At 43.8% G+C, this 27,732-nt stretch overlaps 1 protein-coding gene and 1 long non-coding RNA gene across 2 annotated transcripts in view; one reads left to right on the forward strand and one right to left on the reverse strand.

The window, feature by feature from the left end:
• Nucleotides 1-23,023: 23,023 nt before the first annotated feature.
• SNRNP70 (small nuclear ribonucleoprotein U1 subunit 70) overlaps nt 23,024-27,732 on the reverse strand; it is a 30,394-nt gene continuing 25,685 nt past the window's right edge. Inside the window, exon 10 of the mRNA XM_040433530.1 lies at nt 23,024-24,089. Coding sequence (XP_040289464.1) covers nt 23,354-24,089 — 736 coding nt within the window. The 3' untranslated portion in view covers nt 23,024-23,353. The remainder of the gene's footprint in view (nt 24,090-27,732) is intronic.
• LOC121002194 lies at nt 24,101-24,971 on the forward strand. The gene is made up of 2 exons (XR_005779247.1): nt 24,101-24,522; nt 24,560-24,971. It is a non-coding gene; the product is annotated as an uncharacterized LOC121002194 (long non-coding RNA).

A 27,732-nucleotide genomic window follows, 5' to 3' on the forward strand; every position in this document is an offset into this window, starting at 1 on the left:
TAGTTATGCCCTCCCTGTGGCCTTTTCAGAATAGGTATGCTGTCAATGTGCCCCCTTCACAGGAGTTATGCCCTCATTGTGCCCGTCTCACAGTAGTTATGGCCTCTCTGTACACCCTTCTCAGTAGTTATGCCCTCTATGTGCCCCCCTCTCACAGTAGACATGCCCTGTCTGTGCCCCCCCAGCAGACATGTCCTGTGTGTGCCCCCAATAACAGTTATAACCCTTTACAGTAGTAATGCCCTCTGTGCCCCCTTCACAGTAGTAATGCCCTCTCAGTGCCCCTCAGCTTTAATTAAAAAAGAAAACAGCAACTACTCACCTCATCCCGTTCCTGATGATCAGATCACGCTGCAGCACTGTGTGGGAGGAGCACAGGCAGATTCCCAGGCCTGCAGGCTCCTCCTACACAGGTCGGCAGCCTGCAGGGCTGAATGGTGAAGTAAGTAGCAGATGGCTGGGAGGGAGCTGAGCGGTTAGTAAGTGAAAGGACAGCCAGCTCCCTGGTGCTCAGGCAATGAACGCTTCCATCTGTACTGATGGAAGCACTCACTGCTGCATTCGTCACCCCCCTGACAGATGGCACTCAGGGCGGTCCCACCTTTGCACACCACTGTAAAAGGCCCCAAAAATGCTTGTTATAATTCTGCTGATTCCCATACTATGGCACTGTAGGTCCTCCAGAGTGATAGCTTTCTGCTGTGGCTGACAGAGAGAGGTCCTAAATGAAGGACTCCCTTTATCAAGTTCATATGCAAAGTTGGCAACAATGCTGTTTTCTGCAGGACTGATCCCAGAAAGGGGGCATAAAATGAGGCATTTCCTTGTGGTATAATGGTATTTCTAGGTGGGGATTAAAAAGGTCTGTTCACTGCTGCTAACATATCTGTTTTAGTAAATACTTGTGTTTCCCGTAAAATGACAATTATGGTGCTATGTTATTCCTCCTGGAAATATATGAATAAACTGACAACTGGATGTTAACCTCTAGTAAGTGGGGTGTGCATCTACCTAGCTTGACTTTGTCCAATGTGATTATGCCTTGGACAGATAGATTGTAAGCTCTGTTGGGCACAGTGAATGATGTCAGTATACAGCACTGAGTGATTTGTCTGTGGAAAAGTAGCAGAGAACATTTATGACTTACTTGCATGACAAAACTATGACATGAAGCAACCCCCTGAGGAGCCGGTGTAGAAGATAGGAGTAGTAGTGGCACTGACGAAGTGTTGTGCCTGCTTGCCACTACATTGGATATGAAATAAAACAACTGAGATGAAATTGAAGTGTACACTTTCAGGTTTAATTCAAGGGGTTGAACCAAAATATCCTGTGAAACGCTTAGGAATTGCAACCATTTTTGTACCAAGTCTCCTCATTTCAGGGGCTTAAAAGTAATTGGGTGAATTAATATTACCATAAATAAAATTTTCATTTTTAATACTTTGCAGAGAATCATTTGCAGGCAAGGACTGGAACCCATGGACATCACCAATCGCTGGGTTTCCTCCTTTGTGATGCTTTGCCAGGTCTTTACTGCAGCTGTTTTCTTACTGGACCTATGGATAATGCCCCTACATGGTCACATGCACTGCTGGAGCCAATTACTGGTCTCAGGGAAAACATGCCCCTAAGGGCTCATGCACACGAACGTATATTCTTTCCGTGTCCATTTTTTTGCAGACGGTATGCAGAACCATTCATTTCAATGGGTCCGCCCAAAAAAATGGAAGTTACTCCGTGTGCATTCCGTTTCCATATGCCTCAAAAAAATAGAACCTGTCCTGTTTTTGTCCGCATAATGGACAAGGATAGGACTGTTCTATTAGGGGCCAGCTGTTCCGTTCTGCAAAATACGGAATGCACACGGACGTCATTTGTATTTTTTGCAGACCGCAAAATAAATACAGTCGTGGGCTTGAGCCCTAAGTGATACATCACTGCTTGTTTATGTACCATTTAGGGACATGTCAACTTTAAAACAAGTCATTTGCTGCAGAGGCACATGTGACCTTGTCCACCCAGTTTTCAAGATGGGGACCAGAAGGACCAGTGAAAGGAGCAGCAGGGAGAAAGTAACTACGGTATGCTTTTTAAACAGGTACAAAGGCTGGAGTTGTATTTAAAAAATAAATAAAAGCTAGATATTTTTGCAGACATTTTTTCTTACTACTATTTACATATATTTCAGCCTAATTAAAATTTTGGTAGGATTTTAAAACATTTGGTTTAAAAAAATAATAATTCTACAACTGCAATGTTTCACACAATATAGCAGCTGCAGAAAGCCGTCCTGTGATAAATCTGTCAAAGCAGCTAAACTAAGGCCTTATTAACATCTCTGTCAAGGAGAGCTGGGTGCCTGATCCAGCGCAAATGCCAGTTGTTGGCAGGACAAAAAAAAGTTGCATGCAAAACACGGTATTTATGCCGAAAGTGGCTGGATCACCGTCGGACCTCATTGCAGTCAATGGGGATCTGGCAACGTTGGATCCTGCAAGATCCAGCAGGGTGCTCTGTGCTGGAACAGCCTGCGAGATCTCCAAACAGAGATGTGAACGAGGCCTAAGCCGATATATACCCAAATCAAGGTTAGACATTGATTTACCGTAAATTTGTGTGGCATGGTCAGTAAAGGGGTAAAGATATTTACCATCTCAAATACTTATATCACAGCCCCAAAAATCCACCAAGAAATCCAGGTTGTTGCATGCTTGTTTGTTTCATTAGAAAGGTTTACCTACAGAACAAAAAAAAACAAAAAACTGTATGCTGCTTGTTTGGCTCTTTCCGCAACACTTAGGCTGTTTCACACAAGAGAGTCCATTGCGGGAATCACACTCCGTGTGTGAGTGTGATCCTCCGTTCTGGACTTGCAGGAGCGCATGGCATTATCATGATTTATAATGCTGTGTGCCCCTGCAGTTTTTGGGATACAGAGGTTAAACATCAGTCTATTTTCAGACTGCTACTTTGCGGTCACCATACCGCTCATGTAGAGCTCTTATCTCTGATCTCCTGGCCTCATAAACACTCATAGCTTAATTGTTGTCAAATGGATAATAAATCTCTGCCATATGGACCAGGAATTTTTTGGGGAAATTTGACATGTGTCACTATCTTTGGAACGCTACTTATCCAAGCCATTCAGAGATGTTTTCTCGGGACACACGATAGTGGTAAATATAAGTCAATATATTTCATTTTTATTTATTAAAAAATCCCCAAAATTTACAAGAAATTTGGAAAAAAAAATCATTTTTCCTAATTTCAATTCCTCTGCTTTTAAAACAGATAGTGATATTTTATGTTTGGATCACTTTGTAAATGTCATTTTAATTTTTTTGTTTTGGATGTTAGAAGGCTTAGAATTTTAGAAGCAAATCTTAAATTTTATCTCAAGACACGGAGGCTCCTATTGCTTTACCCTTTCTTTACTGAACCACACAGCAGCAAAGAAAATACAATAACATAATCCACCAATGGGCGAATAGCCCCTCCTCCTAGCCACAGTATAAAGGGAACTCCTCTCAAGTCCTTCTTCCTCTTTCTTTGCTGCTGCCACTCAGTTAAGTATTTCACACACCTGCCTGCAGGTGTTGGTGGATTTATTTTTCAGGAAATTTAGTCTCCTTTGTGGTATATATGAATGATTTCGTCCCTTAAGGTCTTTATTATGGAGTTCTCTCTCTGTTATACCTATTGCTGCGATTCTCTTATTCTGTTATTCGGTTGGGGTCAATCTGCTAATTTCTATTGAGGCATTCTGCCTCTCTCTGCGTTTCCCCCCCTTACCGCTTGCGATTGTGCCCCCGTACCTCTCCTTTTTCCCTGCTTAGGTGTTCTTACCGTCCCTGTTCTCTCCTCACCTTCGCGCCCGAGATCTTGCGATTAATTGCGGGATCTCAGGCGCCATCTTACCTGCTTGAATCGCATTATTCTCGTCTGCTTCCGAAATCTCGCGGCATTTCGGACGCCATCTTCCAGAGCGCCGCACCGCTGTATTCATTCGGCGGGCGGCCTCTGCATCGTACGCACTGTTTTGGCGGCTCTTCAGGTGAAGTAGGGTGACTAACCCTGCTCTCAACATTAGGGACAGTGTTCTTTCACCTATTTATATATATTACGCCCGCATTTATTCTGAAAGCATTATCATGTCCTCCCATAAGACACCGCCTCCTGCCCAGGTTACCTCTAATCAGGGAGACATCCCTTCCCAATTACCCGATCAAGGGATGGTACCATTATCAAGGGGGATGTTGCCTATGTCTTCTGAGACACAGGCTCTGACGCTCCAAAAGTCTATTTCGGAGGCCATTATATCTGCCATGGGCTTCATGTCCTCAGTGTTAACACACTCCATCTCCCAGGTTCTGATTGCCAACCCATCCTCTAGTCTGGCCTCTAACCCAACTCCTTTGCCAGCCCCGACAGCCTCCAGAAGTGATCATAATGATGGCCTAGTCCCATCCCATGACAACGCGCTTAGGTCGCGCAAACGAGCCTGTCCGCGCCAGGCAGAACGAGCACGGCATTGGAAGTGGGCCCGGTCTCAACCTGAGTCCGATTCCGACTCTGTGAGAGAGTCTGAGGAGGAGGCTTTGATGGAATCTCCTCACGATTCAGAGGAATTGGACATAGATATGTCACCTACCCAGAGGGCGTCAGTGTCTTTTACGCCGGGGTCACTACGGCCTGCTGAGGCCGAACCAGCAACGACACACGGTCAAGCCGCTTTCCTTACGGACCCTACGGGTGACCCGTTGCTTGACCCAGATTCCCTCCACCACCCTAGGTCCGCAGAATGGCTCCCGGCCCTCATGTGACCAGTTATTTAGAGTCCATGGTCCGTAAGCCTCTTAGCAATGAGGCACGGAATAAGCTCCGGGCCGAATGCCCGCTACCGGCTATATCTAATAAGGTGTGCAAAACGCCAGTTGTGGACCCAAAGATGGTTTAATTTTTGTCCAAATCGGGGTTTAGTCCCCGGAAAGGCCTAGATTCGGCTCTACGAGCTTGCCAGGACAAGCTGTTAGACATTATGGGGCCCCTAGCAAAGATTTTTGATATGGCAGAATCTGCCAAAGCGGAAGGTCAGCAGGTCGACCCGGAGGAACTCCGTGGTTGGGCCCAAAGAGCCATTTGCATGGCAGGAAATGCAAATACGTCGTTAGATATCGAACGACGCAAGGCCATTTTAATGAAAATTGAGCCTAAACTGACTAATATGGCTCTGACAGAGTCAGGGAAAGAAGCCCAAGGTTTTCTCTTTGGGGATCCCTTTATCAAAGAGCTTGGAAAGTTTGTAGGTACCTTTACCGCCCTGGATAAAGCACAGTCTTCCATGCGCAGGGTTTTCAGCGGTAGGGTTTCCACCAGGGCCGGCAGTGCAAGGGGCCGTCTGTCCGGCCGCTCCTCTTTTCAGACCCGGGGCTCGGGTCGAGGCTCCTTCCCATCTTACCGTTCACCAGCTCAGGACCAAAGACACCAACCTTCCTTTTTCCCATCCCGTGGCGCTACCGGACGAGGGAGAACATATAGAGGAAATCCGAACCTCAGGCGCCCTTTTGGTAAGTCTCCCACCTAATCTCCTTTTTTCGGACAATTATGTCGGGGGCAGACTCCAACATTTTACTCATGTTTGGGCGTCCATTACCAGTGACCCGTGGGTGTTGTCCACGATTCAGGGTTTTCACATAGAGTTGGTGGGGCCTCCGCTGATCGCGTCTCCACTTCATCCCGTAGTCAGGTCTCAGGAGTCACAGCGTCTCATAGACGCAGAATTACAGGCCTTATATCTCAGGGGGGCCGTAGAGCGGGCCCCTCATGACCACGACGGGGTGATCAGCAATATTTTCCTGGTAGAGAAAAAAGGAGGTCACCTCCGTCCCGTCATCAATCTCAAGGCTCTGAATGCCTTCGTCAGGTATCGACACTTCAAGAAGGGGGGCATCCACTTGCTAAGGGACATGCTTCTTCCAGGCGACTGGATGGCAAAGTTAGACCTCAAGGATGCGTACTTGACATTCCCGATAGCACCCTTTTCCAGAGATCTGCTCCGATTCCGCTGGCAGGGGGCCATTTGGTGCTTCACGTGTCTTCCTTTCGGGCTCTCGTCCACCCCCTGGTGTTTCAACAAACTGATGCGTCCAGTGGTGGCATGGCTCCGCTATCGGGGGGTGAGACTCATAATTTATCTGGACGACATTTTGATTATGGCCGAGGACCGTGCTTCCCTCCAGGCCCACCTGCAGATGTCTATTCAGCTCATCTCCGCTCTGGGCTTCGTAATCAACCGTGAGAAGTCCTGTCTTACTCATTCCCAAACCATGGAGTTTCTCGGTTTCATGGTGGACTCTGCCTCGTTGACGCTCAGCCTCCCTCCAGCGAAGGTGCGGACGATCCGCAAGGAGTTGCGACGCACCCTAACTTTATCGCAGATTTCTCTCCGACATCTGGCCCGAGTGATAGATCTTCTGTCGTCTTCCATTCAAGCTATATTCCCAGCACCTCTGCATTATCGAGCCCTTCAACGTCTCAAGATCGCCCACCTGCAAGCGGGTGCATCATATGTAGATCTGATCTCATTGGATTCGGAAACGAGGGACGAGCTGGAGTGGTGGATTGGCAACCTTTCCGCGTGGAACGGCAGAGCCCTGTTTGGTCCGAGTCCAGATATTGTAGTGGAATCGGATGCCAGCCTTCACGGCTGGGGCGCCCACTGCGAGGGGGTTTCCACGGGGGGCACTTGGTCTGCAGCTCCTGGCAGGTTCCTTTGCGATTCGCAGCTTCACCAGTGGGAAGGCCAGGGCATGTATTCGTCTTCGGATGGACAATGACTCCGCTGTCCGTTACATCAATTCCATGGGAGGTACCCGCTCCACTATGTTGACGCATTTGGCGAAGGACTTCTGGGACTATTGCCTGACCAACAACATATCAGTGGTGGCAGAATATCTGCCTGGTCTACACAACACGTTAGCCGACTGGAACTCGCGCTACATTTCAGACGCCAGCAACTGGGGGTTAGATGTGGAGATCGACCTCTTTGCATCTCGCTGGAACGCCCAGCTCCTCAGGTATTTCAGTTGGAGACTGGATCCGGCCGCGGAAGCAGTGGACGCGTTTCTTCAGCAATGGTCGGACGACGTGATGTATGCTTTCCCTCCGTTCTCACTTATCGCAAGGATTTTAGCCAAGGTGCGTCTCCAAGCTTCGGAGTTTGTTCTGATACTTCCCTTTTGGAGCACTCAACCGTGGTTTCCGCAGCTGTTGGAATTACTGGTGGAAGTACCCCTATTACTTGCTATCCGGTCATCTCTGCTGCTGGGTCCAATGAATCAACCACATCCATTGGTTCTGGAGGGTTCCTTGCGTCTGCTGACCTACAGAGTGTCAGGGTGTCCTGGCAGACCGAATGACTTTCGGAAACAGCTAGATTCCTGTTGGAGAGTGCGTGGGCCCCGGGAACCAGAAGGGCCTATCGGGCAGCTTGGCACTCTTGGTCTGGTTGGTGCCTCCTTCGGAACTTGGATCCCACTACGGCAGCTGTGAATGATGTTGTCCAGTTCCTCACTTCTCTTTACGAGGAGGGTAAAGCCTATCGCACTATTAATGTGTTTAGATCGGCTATTTCCTCTGGACATAAGGGGTTTGAGCAGGGGCGTAACTAGAAGTGACTGGGCCCCACAGCAAATATTTGTAAGGGCCCCTCCAGCGCACTTCGCACCTCCCTCCTCCTGTGTAAACCCCACTCCTTTGGCACAGTGTAGCGGTATACTGTATATTGTGCGGCACAATGGATGCTATATGTGTATAACATAAACATATTTCATATGAAAACTTACAGTTACTTGACCCTTGGGGATCTCGGACACCACTTCAACACTTGGCCGGGGGCTCGGCGGTGCTGATGTTGTGCTTTATCCTAATGAGAAAGATTTCATAATAAGGATTTGGAGAAGGGGCAGAGGGATAGCAGAGCAGGGAGAGGCTGGTGCTGCTACTAGGGGGTCATACCATGGGGGAGTAATAAAACCCACTATAATGCCACCCCCCAGTAGTAATAATTCTCATTATAATGTGACAGTGCAAAAATACCCCCTTGTAATGCCCCCAGTTGAGCTAATGTCCCCATAGTGCCCCCATAATGACCCAGTATAAACAGGGCCGGTGCAAGGATTCTTGCTAACACAAGCGAAGCTACATTTTGGTGCCCCCCACCCCTTGCTTCAGACAATCGCTGGTTTGCGGACCGTATTTTTCGCCCTCTAAAATGCACCTAGGTTTTAGAGGAGAATAACAAGGAAAAATATTTTCCATTACACCTCAGGTCAGACCAGCAATCAGGCCACCAATGTTATTCAGACCTCAGATCAGACCCACAATGCCTCAGATCAGCTCCCCCATGTCAGCCATCATGCCCCCATGTCAGCCATCAGGCCCCCATGTCAGCCATTAGGCCCCCATGTCAGCCATTAGGCCCCCATGTCAGCCATCAGCCCCCCATGTCACATTTCTCGCCTCCATGTCAAATCACCTATGTCACATCAGCCCTCCATGTCACATTTCACCCCCTTAATGTCACATTTATCCCCCTCCAAACCATGTCACATCACCCCCTCCTTTTTAGTTTACATCAACCCCTTCGTGTCGCTTCATGATCACATCATTACCCCCTATTGTGTCACATCCCCCCCCCCCATGGCACATCATCCCCAATGTCACAGACATTGTCCCCCCTCCCATCATGTCACGGTCACTCCCCCCCCCCTCTATTTATGATTTTTGTTTGTGTAATAATTTTTTTTAAACACATTTATGTCGTGCGCTCTGGCGCTAGTGCGCTCATCAGTGATCATCTACCCACCTGTCCTGCTGCTACGGCAATCTGGCTGTGTGTGAGTCAGACTTACAGGCACTGTCAGCTCCAGTCCATGTTGCCGCCCGGCGCCACTCGCCAGTCACACCACCTGGCCTGACCCCGTGACTGTGTTGCCGTACTGCTGGGCCCGTTCCGCTCTGTGAGTGAGGGCCGGGGCCGCACGGCGCACGCAGGCTGGGGCAGGCAGGCGGCGCAACTCACAAGTAAGTGATTTAAAAATAAATAAATAAATAAAAAGAACGTTCATTTTTCCTCCCTCCCCTTCTCTGCTCCCTAAGGCGGCCGCTTGGTCTGCCTTATGGTAGCACCGGCCCTGAGTATAAAATACCCCTATATAGTGCCCCCAGTAAATTCCCCCATAGTGCTCCTCTCCCCCCTTCCTGCTAGTGCCCCCCATAATGTACCAGTATGAAATGCCCCATATATAGTGCCCCAGTAGATGCCCCTCAGTGTCCGGCCTCTGATAGGCTGCCGGCCTAGTGTCCCCCATAATGCCCCCCAATAATGTGCCAGTAAGTGTCCCCATAGATGCCCCCCCCATAATGTGCCAGTATCAAGTGCCTCTCTCCTCCCCCCCACATGTCCCAGTATCATAGTGCCATCTCCCCCCCAATGTGCCAGTATCAAGTGCCTCTCTCCTTCCCACCCCCCCATGTGCCAGTATCATAGTGCCAAACCCCCCCATGTGCCAGTATCAAGTGCCTCTCTCTTCCCCCCATGTCCCAATATCATAGTGCCATCTCCCCCCACAAAAAAGTGCCAGTATCAAGTGCCTCTCTCCCCCCTATGTGCCAGTATCATAGTGCCAAACCCACCCATGTGCCAGTATCAAGTGCCAACCCCCCCACATGCCAGTATCAAGTGCCTCTCTCCTCCCCCCCATGTCCCAGCATCATAGTGCCATCTCCCCCCCCAAAAAAGTGCCAGTATCAAGTGCCTCTCTCCCTCCCATGTGCCAGTATCATAGTGCCAAACCCACCCATGTGCCAGTATTATAGTGCCAACCCCCCCCCCACATGCCAGTATCAAGTGCCTCTCTCTCTCCCCCCCATGTGCCAGTATCAGGTGCCAACCCCTCTTCCCCCCAATGTGCCAGTATCAGGTGCCTCTCACCCCCCAGGTGCCAGTATCAGGTGCCAACCACCCTCCCCCCCAGGTGCCAGTATCAAGTGCCTCTCTCCTCCCCCCATGTCCCAGTATCATAGTGCCATCTCCCATCCACAAAAAAAATGCCAGTATCAAGTGCCTCGCTCCCCCCCCCCCCATGTGCCAGTATCAGGTGCCTCTCTCCCCCCCATGTGCCAGTATCCAACCCCTCTCCCCCCCATGTGCCAGTATCAGGTGCCTCTCTCCCCCCCATGTGCCAGTATCAGGTGCCAACCCCCCCAGGTGCCAGTCCCCCTCCCCCCATGTGCCAGTATCAAGTGCCCCCCGCTCCCCCCATGGCAGTAACAGTCGGGTATTAAAAAATAATAATAAAAACACTTCTACTTACCTCCCTGTCACCGATGCGTTGCAGCCTCTTCCTGTGTCCCGCCCTGTATGTCCATATATAGAGTCAGTGCTTGTATTTCAGAAAAGTTTCTGCTGGGATTCGAACCCACGACCTTCTGTATCAGAGGCAAAGCACTTAACCACAAGACCAGAAGAGCTGCCTTGCTGCTGACTGAAATAATATGAGACTTCTACTGTTATAGCTGGCTATAAACATGACAGCTGCTCATATATAGAGATATAGCAGAGCTGAGTGTGCTGGGACAGCTGTCATATAGAGATATAGCAGTGCTGGGTGTGTTGGGGCAGCTGTCATGTGTATAGATGTACACTTAGCCAGCTATAACAGTAGAAGTCTCATATTTTTTTCAATCAGTTGCAATGCAGCCTTTATGGCTGTGTGGGTAAATGCTTTGCCACTGATACATTGGAGGTTGTGAGTTCGAATCCCGGAGACAGTAAGATTAGATCACATTAGCGAGGGGGCCTGGTCAGCCGCTGCTGCTGTGAAGGGGCCCTGAACATTAAGACAAGAATCGATATTTAACTGGGGAAACAGTGAGGACTTCAAAGGATCCGACCCTGAAAGTGAAGATTGTTGGATGAAAATATACGCTACTGCTATAAATTTTCAAATTTTCCCACAGTCAAAGGATTGGCCAATCAACAACCAGGATCCGTGTGACACTGAGCTGCATCACCATCACGTGCACCATCACATGGTAAGGCAAGCGATCACGTGGGACGCCAAGCAGGTCCTTGCAGAACAGAAGACACTACAATAAACCGAAGAGGGGTAAAGTACAACGCAACTTTATTTGCTCATATGCATTTTTTTGGAATGTACTTGTTATAACAACATAGGCAATATCCACTAAAATCAACTGGAAAGCCTATATACAAATTTGAGCGAACCAGTTGATTACCAGGAGTGCCGCTCTCTCTCTTTTTTAAAAGACGATTTGTTTAAATTATAAACCATAGCATGTATGTCACATAGATAGTGTTCATGTGTTGGAACACTTAGGGTTAACTGCTATTGTAGCCGTATAGGTTATAGTAAGATTACTATAACCTATACGGCTACAATAGCAGTTAACCCTAAGTGTTCCAACACATGAACACTATCTATGTGACATACATGCTATGGTTTATAATTGAAACCAATTTTTTGAGCACTGATATGCCATTTAATATTTTTGTTGTGCACAACACATTTTTACTCAATTGAGCAGCATTTTCTCACTATTGTTTTGCACGGATATTCTTTACATATATTTTTTTCTTTCTTCTTTTTTATATGAGAAGATATCTCACATTTTTTTAAAGACTATTACCACTCTATTGAATCTACGCAGCACTAAATATTTATGGGACTATATATATATATATTTTTACGGACTCTAGAATTTTTTAAAAAACTTTTGGACATTGGAACATTATCCCTGCCATAAATACCCTGATCTTGTTCAATATTGCCCATTTTTTCACATGAAGCAGTTTAACTAGACCTTATCCCAAGCAACATCACCAATTATCATCCCACTTTACTATTTGCAATTTTTGGAGATTTCTACCATTATCCTCCTATAATTTTATTAATAGCATTTATATTTTAAATATTTTAACCAATAATAATAAATATCTTTTAATTTAAACCAAGTGCGAGTGTGCCATCACAATTCTCTCTTTCTATTACAAGAATCGATATTTAACTAACTTGAAAATAAACTGTCACACGCTGCTGGGGCGCCGGGTCCCGAAGCAGCTGCTTCCCCGGTAGTTACGCCACTGCCTGACTGTCTGTGTGTGTTAATAAAAATAAAAAAAAAGGCGGTCCGGACGGGCCCCATAGCCGTTGCTATGGCGATCCCTACGCCACTGGGTTTGAGGGTTGTCCGGCTGGATGTCATCCTCTGGTGTGTAGGTTACTTAAAGTGAATCTGTCACTAGCATATTAGCAAAAAAAATTTTTTATGAATCCATGTGTAATAAAGTACCTTATATCCATATGTCTTGTTCTTTTTATTGTGAGTCTTGTTATTTCTTCAAAAAAACACTTATGATATGCAAATGAAGCTGTAAGGAGCCCAGAGGGGCGTTATTCTTTCTCCACGGTGCCCAGGAACGCCCCTCTGAAGTGCCGTGCCCGCCTAAATTTGAAAACTAATAACTCCTCCAAGTTCAGCTAAATCGCCTCCCAGAGGCGAGGCTAAGTGCTCCCCCCCCAGCGCCGCGCTCAGCGGCAAACACCCCCGATCCTCCTCTCGCCTGCAACCGAAATCCCGCGCAGGCGCAGTGCCGGCGATTTCCTGGGCCTGCGCTATGATAAGACTACTGAGGGCAACAGCTTCAACAGCGTCACTGGGCATGGGCCGATCCCAGTGACGTGTTCGCTGTTTCCTCAGCCAGCTAAATCGCCGACACTGCGCCTGCGCGGGATTTCGGTTGCAGGCGAGAGGAGAATCGGGGGTGTTTGCCGCAGAGTGCGGCGCTGGGGGGGGAGCACTTAGCCTCGCCTCTGGGAGGCGATTTAGCTGAACTTGGAGGAGTTATTAGTTTTCAAATTTAGGCGGGCACGGCACTTCAGAGGGGCGTTCCTGGGCACCGTGGAGAAAGAATAATGCCCCACTGGGCTCCTTACAGCTTCATTTGCATATCATAAGAAGCGTTTTTTTGAAGAAATGACAAGACTCACAATAAAAAGAACAAGACATATGGATATAAGGTACTTTATTACACATGGATTCATAAAAAAAAAAAATTGTTAATATGCTAGTGACAGATTCCCTTTAAGGGTTCCGGCCTCCTCGTCTTTGCTTTACTAGCTCTTGGGACGTCTCCACATTTTTGTTTTTCCTTTCAGCTTGGCAGGCCAATGAGGAATTGTCACTTCGCCAATTGTCGGCCAAATTGGTTACTCTCTTTTGTCTTGTTTCCTGTAAGAGGGTTTCGGATGTCCGAGCTTTGGATCATGACACCCTCATCTTCGGCCTCTCAGTTGTTTATTTCATTTCGTAGACCCTATGCTCCGGTTTCTTCACTCACTCTGTCACGGTGGGTGAAATGGATTTTGTCTCTCTCTGGTATAGACACTTCTATTTTTACTGCGCATTCCATCCGTGGGGCTTCCGCCACATCCTTGGCTCTGTCTGGGGCGCGATTGGAGGATGTCATGAAGTTGGCGGACTGGTCACGAGTCTCCACTTTTAAGGAATTTTATTTCACACCGGACCCTCATGTATTCGCTTCTATTGTAAATCGGCTTTAAACTAGCAATAGGAGCCTCCGTGTCTTGAGATAAAATTGAATGATTTGCCTATTTTATGACGTAAAGTCATGATTTTATGAAAGACACGGAGGCGAGTATTGACCCACCGATTTTTCTTCCCTCCTCTATTAATCTTCTCATGGTACTGTTCCAATGATGGGTTTTTTTCTAATATTGTTATTATTGAACATTAGTTGTTTTTCCCTGATGATAATTTATGCTTATTTATTTATGTAATTATATTTACTGCTGTTCCAAGTATGATATTGAAAAGTTAGACACTTATTTTGCGTTGTTTCTACTATTACCTGTTTTGTTTCTTTTTCAAGGTTGATTCCGTTAGGCTTCGGATGGAAGGTTGATCCCTGCTTCGGCGGATGGTATTTTGCTGTCAGTTTCTCCGTTTCGGTTGTTGGGAGATTGGTTTTGGCTCTACGTTTCGAGTTGATCGGTTTCTTCAGATGGCGTTCGTTCCGGTTCCTTTTGATGAAGATGTCGAGAGGACAAAGAAAGAGGAAGAAGGACTTGAGAGGAGTTCCCTTTATACTGTGGCTAGGAGGAGGGGCTATTCGCCCATTGGTGGATTATGTTATTGTATTTTCTTTGCTGCTGTGTGGTTCAGTAAAGAAAGGGTTAGGCAATACTCGCCTCAGTGTCTAATTTTTTACGCAATTTCCAAAACTCACTTTAAGGGACCAGATCAGTTATAAAGTCACTGTTGGGCTTACATAATAGAAAACACCCACAAATGGCCATTTTAGAAACTACACCCCTCAAGGTATTCAAAACAGATTTTACAAACTTTGTTAACCCTTTAGGTGTACCACAAGAATTAATGGAAAATGTAGAATTTCAGAATTTCACCTTTTTTCAGAATTATCATTTTAATCCATTTTTTTCTGTAACACAGCAAGGGTTAAGAGCCAAACAAAACAATGTCTATTACCCTGATTCTGTAGTTTACAGAATCACCCCATATGTGGTTGTAAACTGCTGTATTGGCACACGACCAGGCACACATAAGAAGCAATATGTGGTTTTTGGAGGGCAGATTTCACTGGGATAATATGATTGCTCTATATTATGCTTTTTGTGAGGTAAGGTAACCCAAAAAAAAAAAATGGCTGTTCTGGCTCAGTTTATTTTTTTACAATGTTCACCTGAAAGGTTAGATCATGTGCTATTTTTATGGAGCAGATTTATACAGACGCAAAAATACCAAATACTACTATTTTATTTCGTTTCAGTTTTACATAATAAAGCTTTTATGAGAAGAAAAAAAAATCATGTTTTTAATGTTTTCATTTTCTGAAATCCATTTTTTTTATTTTTCTGCTAATCATCTTGGGCTGTTTTTTTCCAGGAAGAGTTGTAATTTTTATTGGTACCATTTTTGGGTACATGATTTTTTGATCATTCAATATTAAACTTTTTGGAGTAAGGCCTCTTTCACACTTGCGTTGTCCGGATCCGGCGTGTACTCCACTTGCCGGAACTACACGCCGGATCCGGAAAAACGCAAGTGTACTGAAAGCATTTGAAGACGGAACCGTCTTCCAAATGCGTTCAGTGTTACTATGGCACCCAGGACGCTATTAAAGTCCTGGTTGCCATAGTAGGAGCGGGGAGCGGTATACTTACAGTCCGTGCGGCTCCCGGGGCGCTCCAGAATGACGTCAGAGCGCCCCATGCGCATGGATGACGTGATCCATGTGATCACATGATCCATGCGCTTGGGGCGCCCTGACGTCACTCTGGAGCGCCCGGGGAGCCGCACGGACGGTAAGTACACTGCTCCCCCGCTCCCCGCTACACTTTACCATGGCTGCCAGGACTTTAGCGTCCCGGCAGCCATGGTAACCACTCTGAAAAAGCTAAATGTCGGCTCCGGCAATGCGCCGAAACGACGTTTAGCTTAAGGCCGGATCCGGATCAATGCCTTTCAATGGGCATTAATTCCGGATCCGGCCTTGCGGCAAGTGTTCCGGATTTTTGGCCGGAGCAAAAAGCGCAGCATGCTGCAGTATTTTCTCCGGCCAAAAAACGTTCCGTTCCGGAACTGAAGACATCCTGATGCATCCTGAACGGATTTCTCTCCATTCAGAATGCATTAGGATAATCCTGATCAGGATTCTTCCGGCATAGAGCCCCGACGACGGAACTCTATGCCGGAAGACAAGAACGCAAGTGTGAAAGAGCCCTTAGATGACAAAAATAAGTTTGTTTTGGCAGGTTTTTTTTATTTACGCCATTCACCAATCTACCAGGGGGTAGATTGTGATATTTTTTAGAGAGCAGGTCGTTACAGATGCAGCGATACCTAATATGTCTATTTTTGTTTCTTTATTTAGTTTTACACAATAAAAGCATTTTTGAAAAAAGAAAAATCATGTTTTAGTATCTCCATATTCTGAAAGCTATTTCTCCCCCCCAGGTGATTGTCTTATGTAGGGGCTAAATTTTTGCAGGATGAGGTGACAGTTTGATTGGTACCATTTTGGGGAACATATGACTATTTGATTACTTAGTATTACACTTTGGGACAAAAAGTAACCAAAATTTTTGTTTTGGCAGTTTTTTACGGTGTTCAGGTGATGGGGTGGATCAGGTGATATTCTTATAGTCGGTCGTAACAAACACGGCAATACCCACCCGATCAGCAAGCTTTAGCAGTACGGCACTGGACCTTAAGTCATGGCTCCCAGTGCCGTATATGTACGGCAGAAGTCCTCTATGGGTTAAATGAGAGTTGATGACGTTATATCGTCATTAGGGATGGGAGAATCGACTTTGGATAAAACATCCAAAGTCGATTCGCATAAAACTTAATTCTAATACTGTATGGAGCAGGAGCACCATACGGTATTAGAATGTATTGGCTCAGATTTTAAATAAAGACCAACTGCAAAAATAATTTTAAGCTCAAAGTGAGAATGCAATAAAATAACCAAAAATATATACACTGCTCAAAAAATTAAGGGAACACAAAAAAAAACACATCCTAGATCTGAATTAAATATTCTTCTGAAATACTTTGTTCTTTACATAGTTGAATGTGCTGACAACAAAATCACAAGAAAAAATAAATAAATGGAAATCAAATTTTTTAACCCATGGAGGTCTGGATTTGGAGTCACCCTCAAAATTAAAGTGGAAAAACACTTTGATATAATGTCCTTAAAACAAGTCAAAATGAGGCTCAGTAGTGTGTGTGGCCTCCACGTGCCTGTATGACCTCCCTACAACGCCTGTGCATGCTCCTGATGAGGTGGCGGACAGTCTCCTGAGGGATCTCCTCCCAGACCTGGACTAAAGCATCTGCCAACTCCTGGACAGTCTGTGGTGCAACGTGACGTTGGTGGATAGAGCGAGACGTGATGTCCCAGATGTGCTCAATTGGATTCAGGTCTGGGAAACGGACGGGCCAGTCCATAGCATCAATGCCTTCGTCTTGCAGGAACTGCTGACACACTCCAGCCACATGAGGTCTAGCATTGTCTTGCATTAGGAGGAACCCAGGGCCAACCGCACCAGCATATGGTCTCACAAGGGGTCTGAGGATCTCATCTCGGTACCTAATGGCAGTCAGGCTACCTCTGGCGAGCACATGGAGGGCTGTGCGGCCCTCCAAAGAAATGCCACCCCACACATTACTGACCCAATGCCAAAACTGTTCCATGTCAAATGCCCGCTTCCGACTGGAGAAGAAAAAGCGTCAAAACTTTACTGTAAGAACTGTGAATCTGTGGAATAGACTTCCTCAGGACGTGGTCACTGCAGGAACGCTGGACATTTTTAAAAAGGGTTTAGATAAATTCCTAAAAGTAAAGGACATTAATGCTTATGAAAATGTGTTAGTGTCTCACTTCCTTCTGGGATTCGAGTCCCCATCTATCTGTACAGTATTAGAATGTATTGGCTGCGATGAGCCGAAGTTATTACTTCTCGAAGTCGCGCGAGACTTAGTGTAATAACTTCAGGAATTACTGTAAATAACCTTGGAACCGAACCAGAGTTCAGTACAAAGGTTTTTTTTACAGTAATTCATAAAGTTATTACAAAGTCACGCGACTTTGCAAAGTAATAACTTTGGCTCATTGCACCCGCTCCGTACAGTATTACAATGAAGTTTCATGTGAATCGACTTCGGAAGAAGCATCCGAAGTAGATTCGCTCATCCCTAGAAATAATAAGTTTAGGGGATCTCAGAAGATATACCCAATACCAATCTAAAGCAGTATCTATGCTCAGTATTTAAAGTTCTACTACCATCATTCTCGGTACATGATAAAACCATTGATAGGGCACTTAGAGTGCTGAAACCAAGCCACCTACCAGATATTACTCCATGGTATGTCCTGGCAAGGATACGTTTTTTCCGTATAATAGAACTAATGTTGGAGATAGCGAGGAAGAAGGGTGATCACTGCCTCATTTCAAAACACCAATTTGCCGATCTCTCTGCAGCTATGCTCAAGCAATACAAAATATTGGCACTAATAACCTCTGCTTTGAGGGATCATAAAATCCCTTACCGTTGAGGTTTTCCTGTCGTGATTCTCAGAAATGGAACCCATCATGCCTTACATTCCATAGGGTATAAAGTGATGACACTTGCACTCAAAGTATGGTCGTTGGTGCCAGTGGAAGGCATTTTCTTACTGTATGTTGACAATTGGCTGTCTAACTTAACTGCCTAATTTTCTCTTGCAGTAGTGCAAGATATCCAAGTAACCCTTAGTGGGTCTATATGCTATGCAATATGAAACCACCACTTTTCTAGGGACCGGAACTGTATTATCATATGATTCTTTCACATGGAAACAGACTTTTTTGTTAAATATTGAAAACTAATAAACTGACAAGTAAAAGGGTTATCCAGCCTTTAAAAGCTATGCACACCTTCAGAGGCAATTTTTTCTTATTGCATGTTACTCATTTTTGGCTAAAAATATTTTTTTCTATTAGAGGTTATTAAAAATATAGATCTGTTATGTCATAAAGGGTTAACTTTTTCTAGCAGTGTGACTGGTACTTTCACTTTGTGCTGGTCATTTAATAAACCTTATCTCTAAATTACTAAGAGGTCATAGACACTTATTTAAGCCACAGTCTTATAAGTAAGAACTGAGCTATAATGCGTTTTTATAAGGTCAGAGAGCAGAGATAAGGAGACCGTCGGCTCCTGGTCTGATGGAAAAGCAAAAAAATCCAAAGGGTGCTACTAGAGCAGCTCTGTACAGACAAAAAAAAAAAAAACACCAAACAAAAAACCCATATTTTAATAAAGACCAATTTAAAACAGTATTTTAACCCCTTAAGGACACAGCCTTTTTACACCTTAGGACCAGGCCATTTTTTGAAAATCTGACCAGAGTCCCTTTAAGTGCTGATAACTTTAAAACGGTTTGACTTATCCAGGCCGTTCTGAGATTGTTTTTTCGTCACATATTGTACTTCATGACACTGGTAAAATGGAGTCAAAAAAAAAAATTTTTTTTGCACCAAAAAATACCTAATTTAACAAAAATTTGAAAAAAATTAGCAAATTTCAAAGTTTCAGTTTCTCTACTTCTGTAATACATAGTAATACCCCCAAAAATTGTGATGACTTTACATTCCCCATATGTCTACTTCATGTTTGAATTGTTTTGGGAATGATATTTTATTTTTTGGGGATGTTATAAGGCTTAGAAGTTTAGAAGCAAATCTTGAAATTTTTCCGAAATTTACAAAAACTCAATTTCTAGGGACCAGTTCAGGTCTCAAGTCACTTTGCGAGGCTTACATTATAGAAACCACCCAAAAATGACCCCATCTAAGAAACTACACCCCTCAAGGTATTCAAAACTGATTTTGCATACGTTGTTAACCCTTTAGGTGTTGCACAAGAGTTATTGGCAAATAGGGAGGAAATTTGAGAATTTCATTTTTTTGTCTAATTTTTCATTTTAACCCATTTTTTCCACTAACAAACCAAGGGTTAACAGCCAAACAAGACTGTATCTTTATTGCCCTGACTCTGCCATTTACAGAAACACCCAATATGTGGCCGTAAACTACTGTACGGCCACACAGCGGGGCGTAGAGTGAAAGGTGCGCCGTTTGGTTTTTGGAAGGCTGATTTTTATGGACTGGTTTATTTACACCATGTCCCATTTGAAGCCCCCTGATGCACCCCTAGAGGAGAAACTCCCTAAAAGTGACCCCATCTAAGAAACTACACCCCTCAAGGTATTCAAAACTGATTTTACATACGTCGTTAACCCTTTAGGTGTTGCACAAGAGTTATTGGCAAATGGCGATGAAATTTGAGAATTTCATTTTTTTGCCTAATTTTCCATTTTAACCCATTTTTTCCACTAACAAAGCAAGGGTTAACAGCCAAACAAGACTGTATCTTTATTGCCCTGACTCTGCTGTTTACAGAAACACCCCATATGTGGCCGTAAACTACTGTACGGGCACACAGCGGGGCGTAGAGTGAAAGGTGCGCCGTTTGGTTTTTGGAGGGCTGATTTTGCTGGACTGTTTTTTTGGCACCATGTCCCATTTGAAGCCCCCCTGATGCACCCCTAGATTATAAACTCCATAAAAGTGACCCCATCTAAGAAACTACACCCCTCAAGGTATTCAAAACTGATTTTACAAACTTTGTTAACCCTTTAGGTGTTGCACAAGATTTAATGGAAAATAGAGATACAATTTCAAAATTTCACTTTTTTGGCAGATTTTCCATTTTTATATTTTTTTTCCAGTTACAAAGCAAGGGTTAACAGCCAAACAAAACTCATTATTTATGGCCCTAATTCTGTAGTTTACAGAAACACCCCATATGTGGTCGTAAACAGCTGTACGGGCACATGGCAGGGCGCAGAAGGAAAGGAACACCATACGGTTTTTGGAAGGCATATTTTGCTGGACTGGTTTTTTTGACACCATGTCCCATTTGAAGCCCCCCTGATGCACCCCTAGAGTAGAAACTCCAAAAAAGTGACCCCATTTTAGAAACTACGGGATAGGGTGGCAGTTTTGTTGGTACTAGTTTAGGGTACATATGATTTTTGGTTGCTCTATATTACACTTTTTGTGCGGCAAGGTAACAAGAAATAGCTTTTTTGGCACCGTTTTTTTTTTGTTATTTACAACATTCATCTGACAGGTTAGATCATGTGGTAATTTTATAGAGCAGGTTGTCACGGACGCGGAGATACCTAATATGTATACAATTTTTTTTATTTATGTAAGTTTTACACAATGATTTCATTTTTAAAACCAAAAAAATGTTTTAGTGTCTCCATAGTCTAAGAGCCATAGTTTTTTCAGTTTTTGGGCGATTATCTTAAGTAGGGTCTCATTTTTTGCGGGATGAGATGACGGTTTGATTGGCATCTATTTTGGGGTGCATATGACTTTTTGATTGCTTGCTATTACACTTTTTGTGACGTAAGATGACAAAAAATGGCTTTTTTTACACCGTTTTTATTTTTATTTTTTTACGGTGGTCATCTGAGGGGTTAGATCATGTGATATTTTTATAGAGCCGGGCGATACGGACGCGGCGATACCTAATATGTATACTTTTTTTTTATTTATGTAAGTTTTACACAATGATTTCATTTTTGAAACAAAAAAAATCATGTTTTAGTGTTTCCATAGTCTAAGAGCCATAGTTTTTTCAGTTTTTGGGCGATTATCTTGGGTAGGGTATGATTTTTGCGGGATGAGATGACGGTTTGATTGTTACAATTTTGGCGTACATGCGACTTTTTTGATCACTTTTATTACCTTTTTTGGGAAGTAAGGTGGGCAAAATTTCAATTTCATCATAGTTTTTTATTTTTTATTTTTATGGTGTTCACCGTTCGGGTAAAGTAACATGACCGTTTTATAGATCAGGTCGTTACGGACGCGGCGATACCAAACATGTGTAGGGAATTTTATTTTTTTCATTTTTTATCAGTGATAAATGTGTTTTTTGATTTTTACTTTTTTTTCACTTTTATTCACTTTTTTTTGACCCAGACCCACTTGGTTCTTGAAGATCCAGTGGGTCTGATGTCTGAATAATACAGTACAGTACAATATATATTGTTCTGTACTGTATTTTACTTACACTGAACAGATCTATGCTTTCAGCACAGATCTGTTCAGCACCATGGACAGCAGGACGCCTGAGAGGCGTCCTGTTGCCATGGGAACCTTCCCCGTCTGCTCAGTACTGCTCAGAACTTCGCAGACGGGGAAGGGTAAGGAGGGGATCTCTCGGGGGGCTCTCTCCCTCCCCATCGGGGGGCTGCAAAGGCACAGCAGCCCCCCGATGGGAGAGGGAGGGAGCTCCCTGCGCTGTTAACCTTTTCCATACAGCGGTCCGTACGGACCGCTGTATGGAAAGGGTTAAACGGCTGACATCGCATCGCAGATGTCAGCCGTTTATACCAGGGTGCCAGCAATGTGCTGGCACCCTGGTATCCCCACTAGACACCAACGATTATACAAGGGGAGGCGGGCGGGGGATCGCGATCCCGCCTGCCGCACCGCCCACACCGCCCGCAACCCTCCCCCTGCACCTCCCGCCACCATAAAAATCATTCGGGGGTGCAGGGGGGGGTAAATAAAACTTTTTTTTTGGCATATAAAGTTTCTGATCCCTGCGGTCAGGGACTGCGGGGACCAGAAACTTCAGAAATCGCAGCAAACCGCAGGTCTGAATTGACCTGCGGTTTGCCGCGATCGCCGACATGGGGGGGTCACGGGACCCCCCCGCGCATTTAGCCTAGGTGCCTGCTCAATGATTTGAGCAGGCACCGGGTTCCGATCACTGCCAGCCGCACGGCAGTGATCGAAAATACACAGGGCGTACATGTACGCCCTGTGTCCTTAAGTACCAGGGCACAAGGGCGTACCTGTACGCCCTATGTCCTTAAGAGGTTAAAGCTCATAATGAGTACAATGCAATAATAAAAAAATTGCCCCCAAAGGTGTACATAGCCTTGAAGACCTATCCTCTCGTTAGGCCATCAATAGCAGATTAGTGGGGGTCTGACACACTGCCAATCTGCTGTTCTTCAATGGCAGCAGTGCTGCGATAACAGGCGTTGTCCTTTACAATGGTGACTGTGCAGTGTAGTTCTGATGTTAGAGCTACACCAAAACAGCTGACCGGCAGGGATGTGGAGTTTTGGACCACTACTAATCAGCTATTCATGGCCTATGCTGAGAATAGGCCATCACAAAAAAAAAAAAAAAAAAGGCAACCCCATTAATTCATTCAGAAAAACACATTCTTTACAGTTTCTGTGAAGTCCATGAGAGAAACCAGTCAATGCTAGCTAAAGAAATGAAAGCACACGTCACAACCAAACAGAAAAAAATAACATTAAAATGATTTTATTTTCGAGGGGCCATAAAAAAGCAAATAAAATAAATGCAACTTTACACAAGTTCAGGGATGATCTTGTTACATAAACATGTAAGACATACCCACCTACGAGACAAAAAAAATATTCCAATGGCGTTTGTCTGAAACTCATGGTGAACAGCATTACTTAGTTTAGTAACTGCACATTTAAATTGTGGTTGAGGGAATCCAAGCTGTATTCACAAGTGAGAACAGTGGCTGTGGATCTTGAATGTACACTAAGAAATCTGGCTATGGAAGAGAAGTTCATTTGAGGATGGAGAGTTCTTCAGATTAAACAAGGTCACTCCATAGGAGGCTCCATCACATAGCCGTTCTCCGTGGATAAATAGCCGTCTCCAGATTGCATGGATTCTTGGTCTAAATACATATCTTGGCTGGTCTCCTCAACTGGCTCCGGAATCATACCGTTATCTGGAACTCGCTCCTCCCTCTTCTCGCTGCGGTCACCACGGTCTCTATCCCGTTTGTGTTCCCTGTCGCGGTCTCTATCTCTGTCCCTTCTGCGATCTCTATCTCTATCCCGGTCCTTATCTCTCTCTCTATCTCTGTCTCTATGACTGCGTCTCCTGTTGTCTCGATCACGGTCTCTATCCCTGTCCTTTTCTCTGTCCCTGTCACGATCCCTAATCTTCTCTTCTTGCTCAGGCTTCAGCTCAATACCATCCAAGCCTGTATCATCTGTTTGTAAATCTTCAGCAGTAACCTCTGCAGCTTCTTGAGACTCCCCTTCAACACGTTCTTCTTTCTTTTCCCTGTCACGGTCTCTATCTCGTTTCCGATCCCTACTACGACTCCTACGCTTGCGGTCTCTCTCCTTGTCCTTATCCTTATCTTTGTCCTTGTCTTTATCCTTATCCTTGTCCCTACTCTTTTCTCTGCTACGTTTCCTTTCATCCTTTTCACGGCTGCGGGTCCTCCTCCGACGTTCCCTGGAACGACTTCTACGTCTCTCACGATCTTTATCGTGGTCTCTGCTTCTGTCTCGACGGTCTCTTTCCCTTTCTCGGTCACGATCCCTGTTGGAAGCAGAAGAGCCTTTTATCAGTATATGAATAAAATTGGAAATTGACGTTCAGAAGCATTCATACTATGGACATTTAGAAAATACAGTATCTCCCTGATATTACAGTGTGTGGAACGGGAAGGGGTTTTGACATTTAATCTTAACATAGCCCACTTTAACTCCTTGAAGAAATATGATGGGTGTGCTTGGTAGAAGTAACAGATTATCGATTCAGAGATTGTTTGAGGGAAAAAAAATAAAAAAAAATTCCTAAAAAGGATTTTATTGAAAATATTACATAATTTGGCTTCCGTTTCCTAATGCATAGCACCTGCAAAAAACTATTCTGTGGTAAATCAGTCAGCGGCCTCACCTGAATGAATGTTCCCGACCTCTTTCCAAATGTTAACTGTGGTCTCTAGTTTCCCTTTGTGTCTCTGGTTAGCGTTGGGTAAATAGGGAGAGGAGGGGTGGGGGGAAGAGGGTCTGTAGCAATAAGCACTGACCGTAAATGTATTATGTTCCTGTATACATACTGTCAGCACAGATTGCTACAGCCCCACTACTTTCGCTATTTTCCCAGCACTAACCAGAGAGAGGAGAGCACTGCTGCCAGCAATCAGGGCTGACAGCAGAAGAAATACAGTGTGAAGTATGTGACGTTTTAAGTAAAAGATCAGAAATGCAAGCCAGCCACAGGGAGAACAAAGGTAGACTGAGAAGCTTGCCACTGCATCTTACCAAGTACCAGTCTTTAGCTCAGTAGACTTAAAACTGAATTTTCTTTGCAGCACTCACTAAAGAGGCAGTTTACTAATAAAATGTATAAATAAAATAAAAAAGTGCTCAATAAAGTATCTTAGAAAAACATTTTATATCATTGCCCCAATGTGTTGAAAAAAATATAAAATTTGAATGACATGAACTTGTGGATCATAAACAACGATATGCTGACTACAGATGCTTACCAAACGTTCATGTTATTTGTGAAATATCCTAGCCAATGTTTGAATTTTTCATGTTAACACAGTCTAACTTTAGTAATACTTCAGTCCTCTACAGGTCCTGTAATACTGACAAGGCACAAAATCTATGGTGGGTCAAGTTCAGTTGAGCAGAACCATGATGGGGTCGGTGCCTTGTGGTCATAATATAGTTGTTTGAAAATTGGGGTAACAATTATTGCCATTTAAACTAAGAGGCCCAAAACATTAATTTCCCAAATCAGTTGCATCATTCCAGACGGCATTTTAATCAATATACTAATTGGGGCATCACTGCACCGTGAAAGAGGCCTCAGTCAATGAGGTTTCCTGACTTAGCCATGCCTCCTTCGCTTGACTGATTGGGTAACCTCATTGTGCTCCTGGTGGGCCCTGTAATCCCACATGTCACTGATCTTATAAAATCGGCACATGCACCGAATATAGGGCCAGGCAATTGCACAATGATGAGACATGGTTAAGTTAAGAAAATGGAGGAGCTGAGGAACATCAAGGGTCTGCCAATCGGTGAACTGAAGCCCTAACTAACACTTGTTGTGCATTTTCATACGTATACATTATCATCTAATGACATTATAACCAAAATGAATGCTCATTGCCTTTAAGAATAAAATCAGCCTGAACCAAAGTTCTATTATGTGGCTGAGGAAGCAAAGATGAGTTCATGGCAAGTTCAGTTTATATAAAAATAATTGTGAACATGAACGGACATTGTATTTAAAAGTTATCGCTAAGGATATGGGTTTATCTATAGGGAGTATACCAGCCTCCTCAGACATGTCTGTCTGAAGGGAACAAGGTTGTTTCATGGATAAGTCATGGCGTGATAAGAATTCATATCCTTGAGGCACACCTGCTGAATGAGGTTCAATTTATATATTCACAATTATAATATATATATTTCTGTATGGTATATTTAGTTTACAACATATTTTAATCAATAATTCATATAATGTGTTATCTATGTGTAACAATGTATCGAAAAAAAAAAATAAAAAATTATATATATATATATATATATATATATATATATATATATATATATACATACACACACATATACACACACACACACATTATACCATGTATTTATCATTTAGAAGGTATTGTAGAACGTACAGAAGCATTGAAGTAAGTTTGTTAATTGGATTTCTGAGAAGAGTAAATGTTATTTCAAAATAGTTATTCATGGATGTAGATAAGTGAAATGTACAAGTTCCGATGCCAAGCATCAAAGCCGTTATATAAAATTTTCATCAAGTCAACCTATATTTCAAAAAGATAGAAGACAGCCAACTCCAACAAGTCCAGGATATAGGTAATTAAAAATGTCAGAAGACCTTCCTCAATGATGTATATTAAAAAGGATAAGGAGGTCATATGAATGTATTAGATATTTAGTTTTAAACGCTTAAAAGTTGTGTTGTTCATCTACCGTACCACAGTGCCATCTGGAGGCAGATGGACAATATTATATTTCATTATTTGTTCTATGCCATATTAGGAGTTAATATGACATCATGGTGTTATTAGCATGCGAATACACCCACCTTACCTGATTGGGAATCCCTAATCTAAAGGGGATGATTCTTAGATGAGGAAGGGGGGGGGGGTAGAATTACTCGTGTACAGAGCATTAGGGAGATCCATGTAGATTCCATAGATCCATCCAATCAAAAAGAAAAAACTTTACCAGAAGAAACTTGGATTATTTTTTTGGATTACTAGGAAAGTTCTTGAGAACTGGTCCCATCTGAACTCTGTCTACCTTTGACCCGGTAACGTATATTTTGTTTACTACTCGTGATCTTAATAAGATATTTCTCTCAGTATATAGCCAAGAGTTCCCATACTGTGGGAATATATAGTGTTAGGCGCCTCCATAATGCCGATTGTTCTCTTAGCAAAGATGCATATTGTTAATGGAAGATCTGACATTATTTGAAAAGAGGAAAAGACTAAAACCCCTGGAAAGTTATTTTCCATAGTCTGATTGCCGAGCTGAATATTTTATCATATCATATTTTTGATTGGTCATAGGAAAACAGTCAAGGGATAACCGTTATTTTCCTGTATATCAGTGTTTTATTGTTATAGCCTGTTTGATAAACAGAAGATCCTAAGTTTCTCTTGGTATATGAGTCTGTTAAAAGTATGACACTGGTCGTCATACATCACTAAGTCACACTGTGCTGATCAGATAGGGGTGTGTTAACACCACCGTGTGGTACATTTTAGGTGTTATTTTGTAACTTCATCATCTGTTTTGCAATTGTATTGATTTTATATTCTTTGTTTAATAATAAACGATTATATATTTTTGCATATACAATTGTCCTTTTGTTTCACTGCTTGCACAAATCAAATTAAGATACTTGATAAAAAGAACTTAGAGGCGTGTTTATGTCCGCCCGAAGGATAATATAATTTTATATTTTTTATATACTTTCTTTTATATGAAGATTCTTTTATATAGAAGATATATGACACACTGATGAAAGCTAAGCTTTCTCTGGGATGGCACAAACTGATTTGGACGATTCAGGTATTGTTTTGATCTGCAAGATCAACAATACATGGCAGTATGCCTGGTTGTATAGCATCGATTCCTACTGAAAGGTCCTTCTTTAACTCCTCTACTTACAAAAGTCA

The sequence above is a fragment of the Bufo bufo genome, chromosome 1 (assembly GCF_905171765.1).
Source record: "Bufo bufo chromosome 1, aBufBuf1.1, whole genome shotgun sequence".
NCBI classification, from domain to species: Eukaryota; Metazoa; Chordata; class Amphibia; order Anura; family Bufonidae; genus Bufo; species Bufo bufo.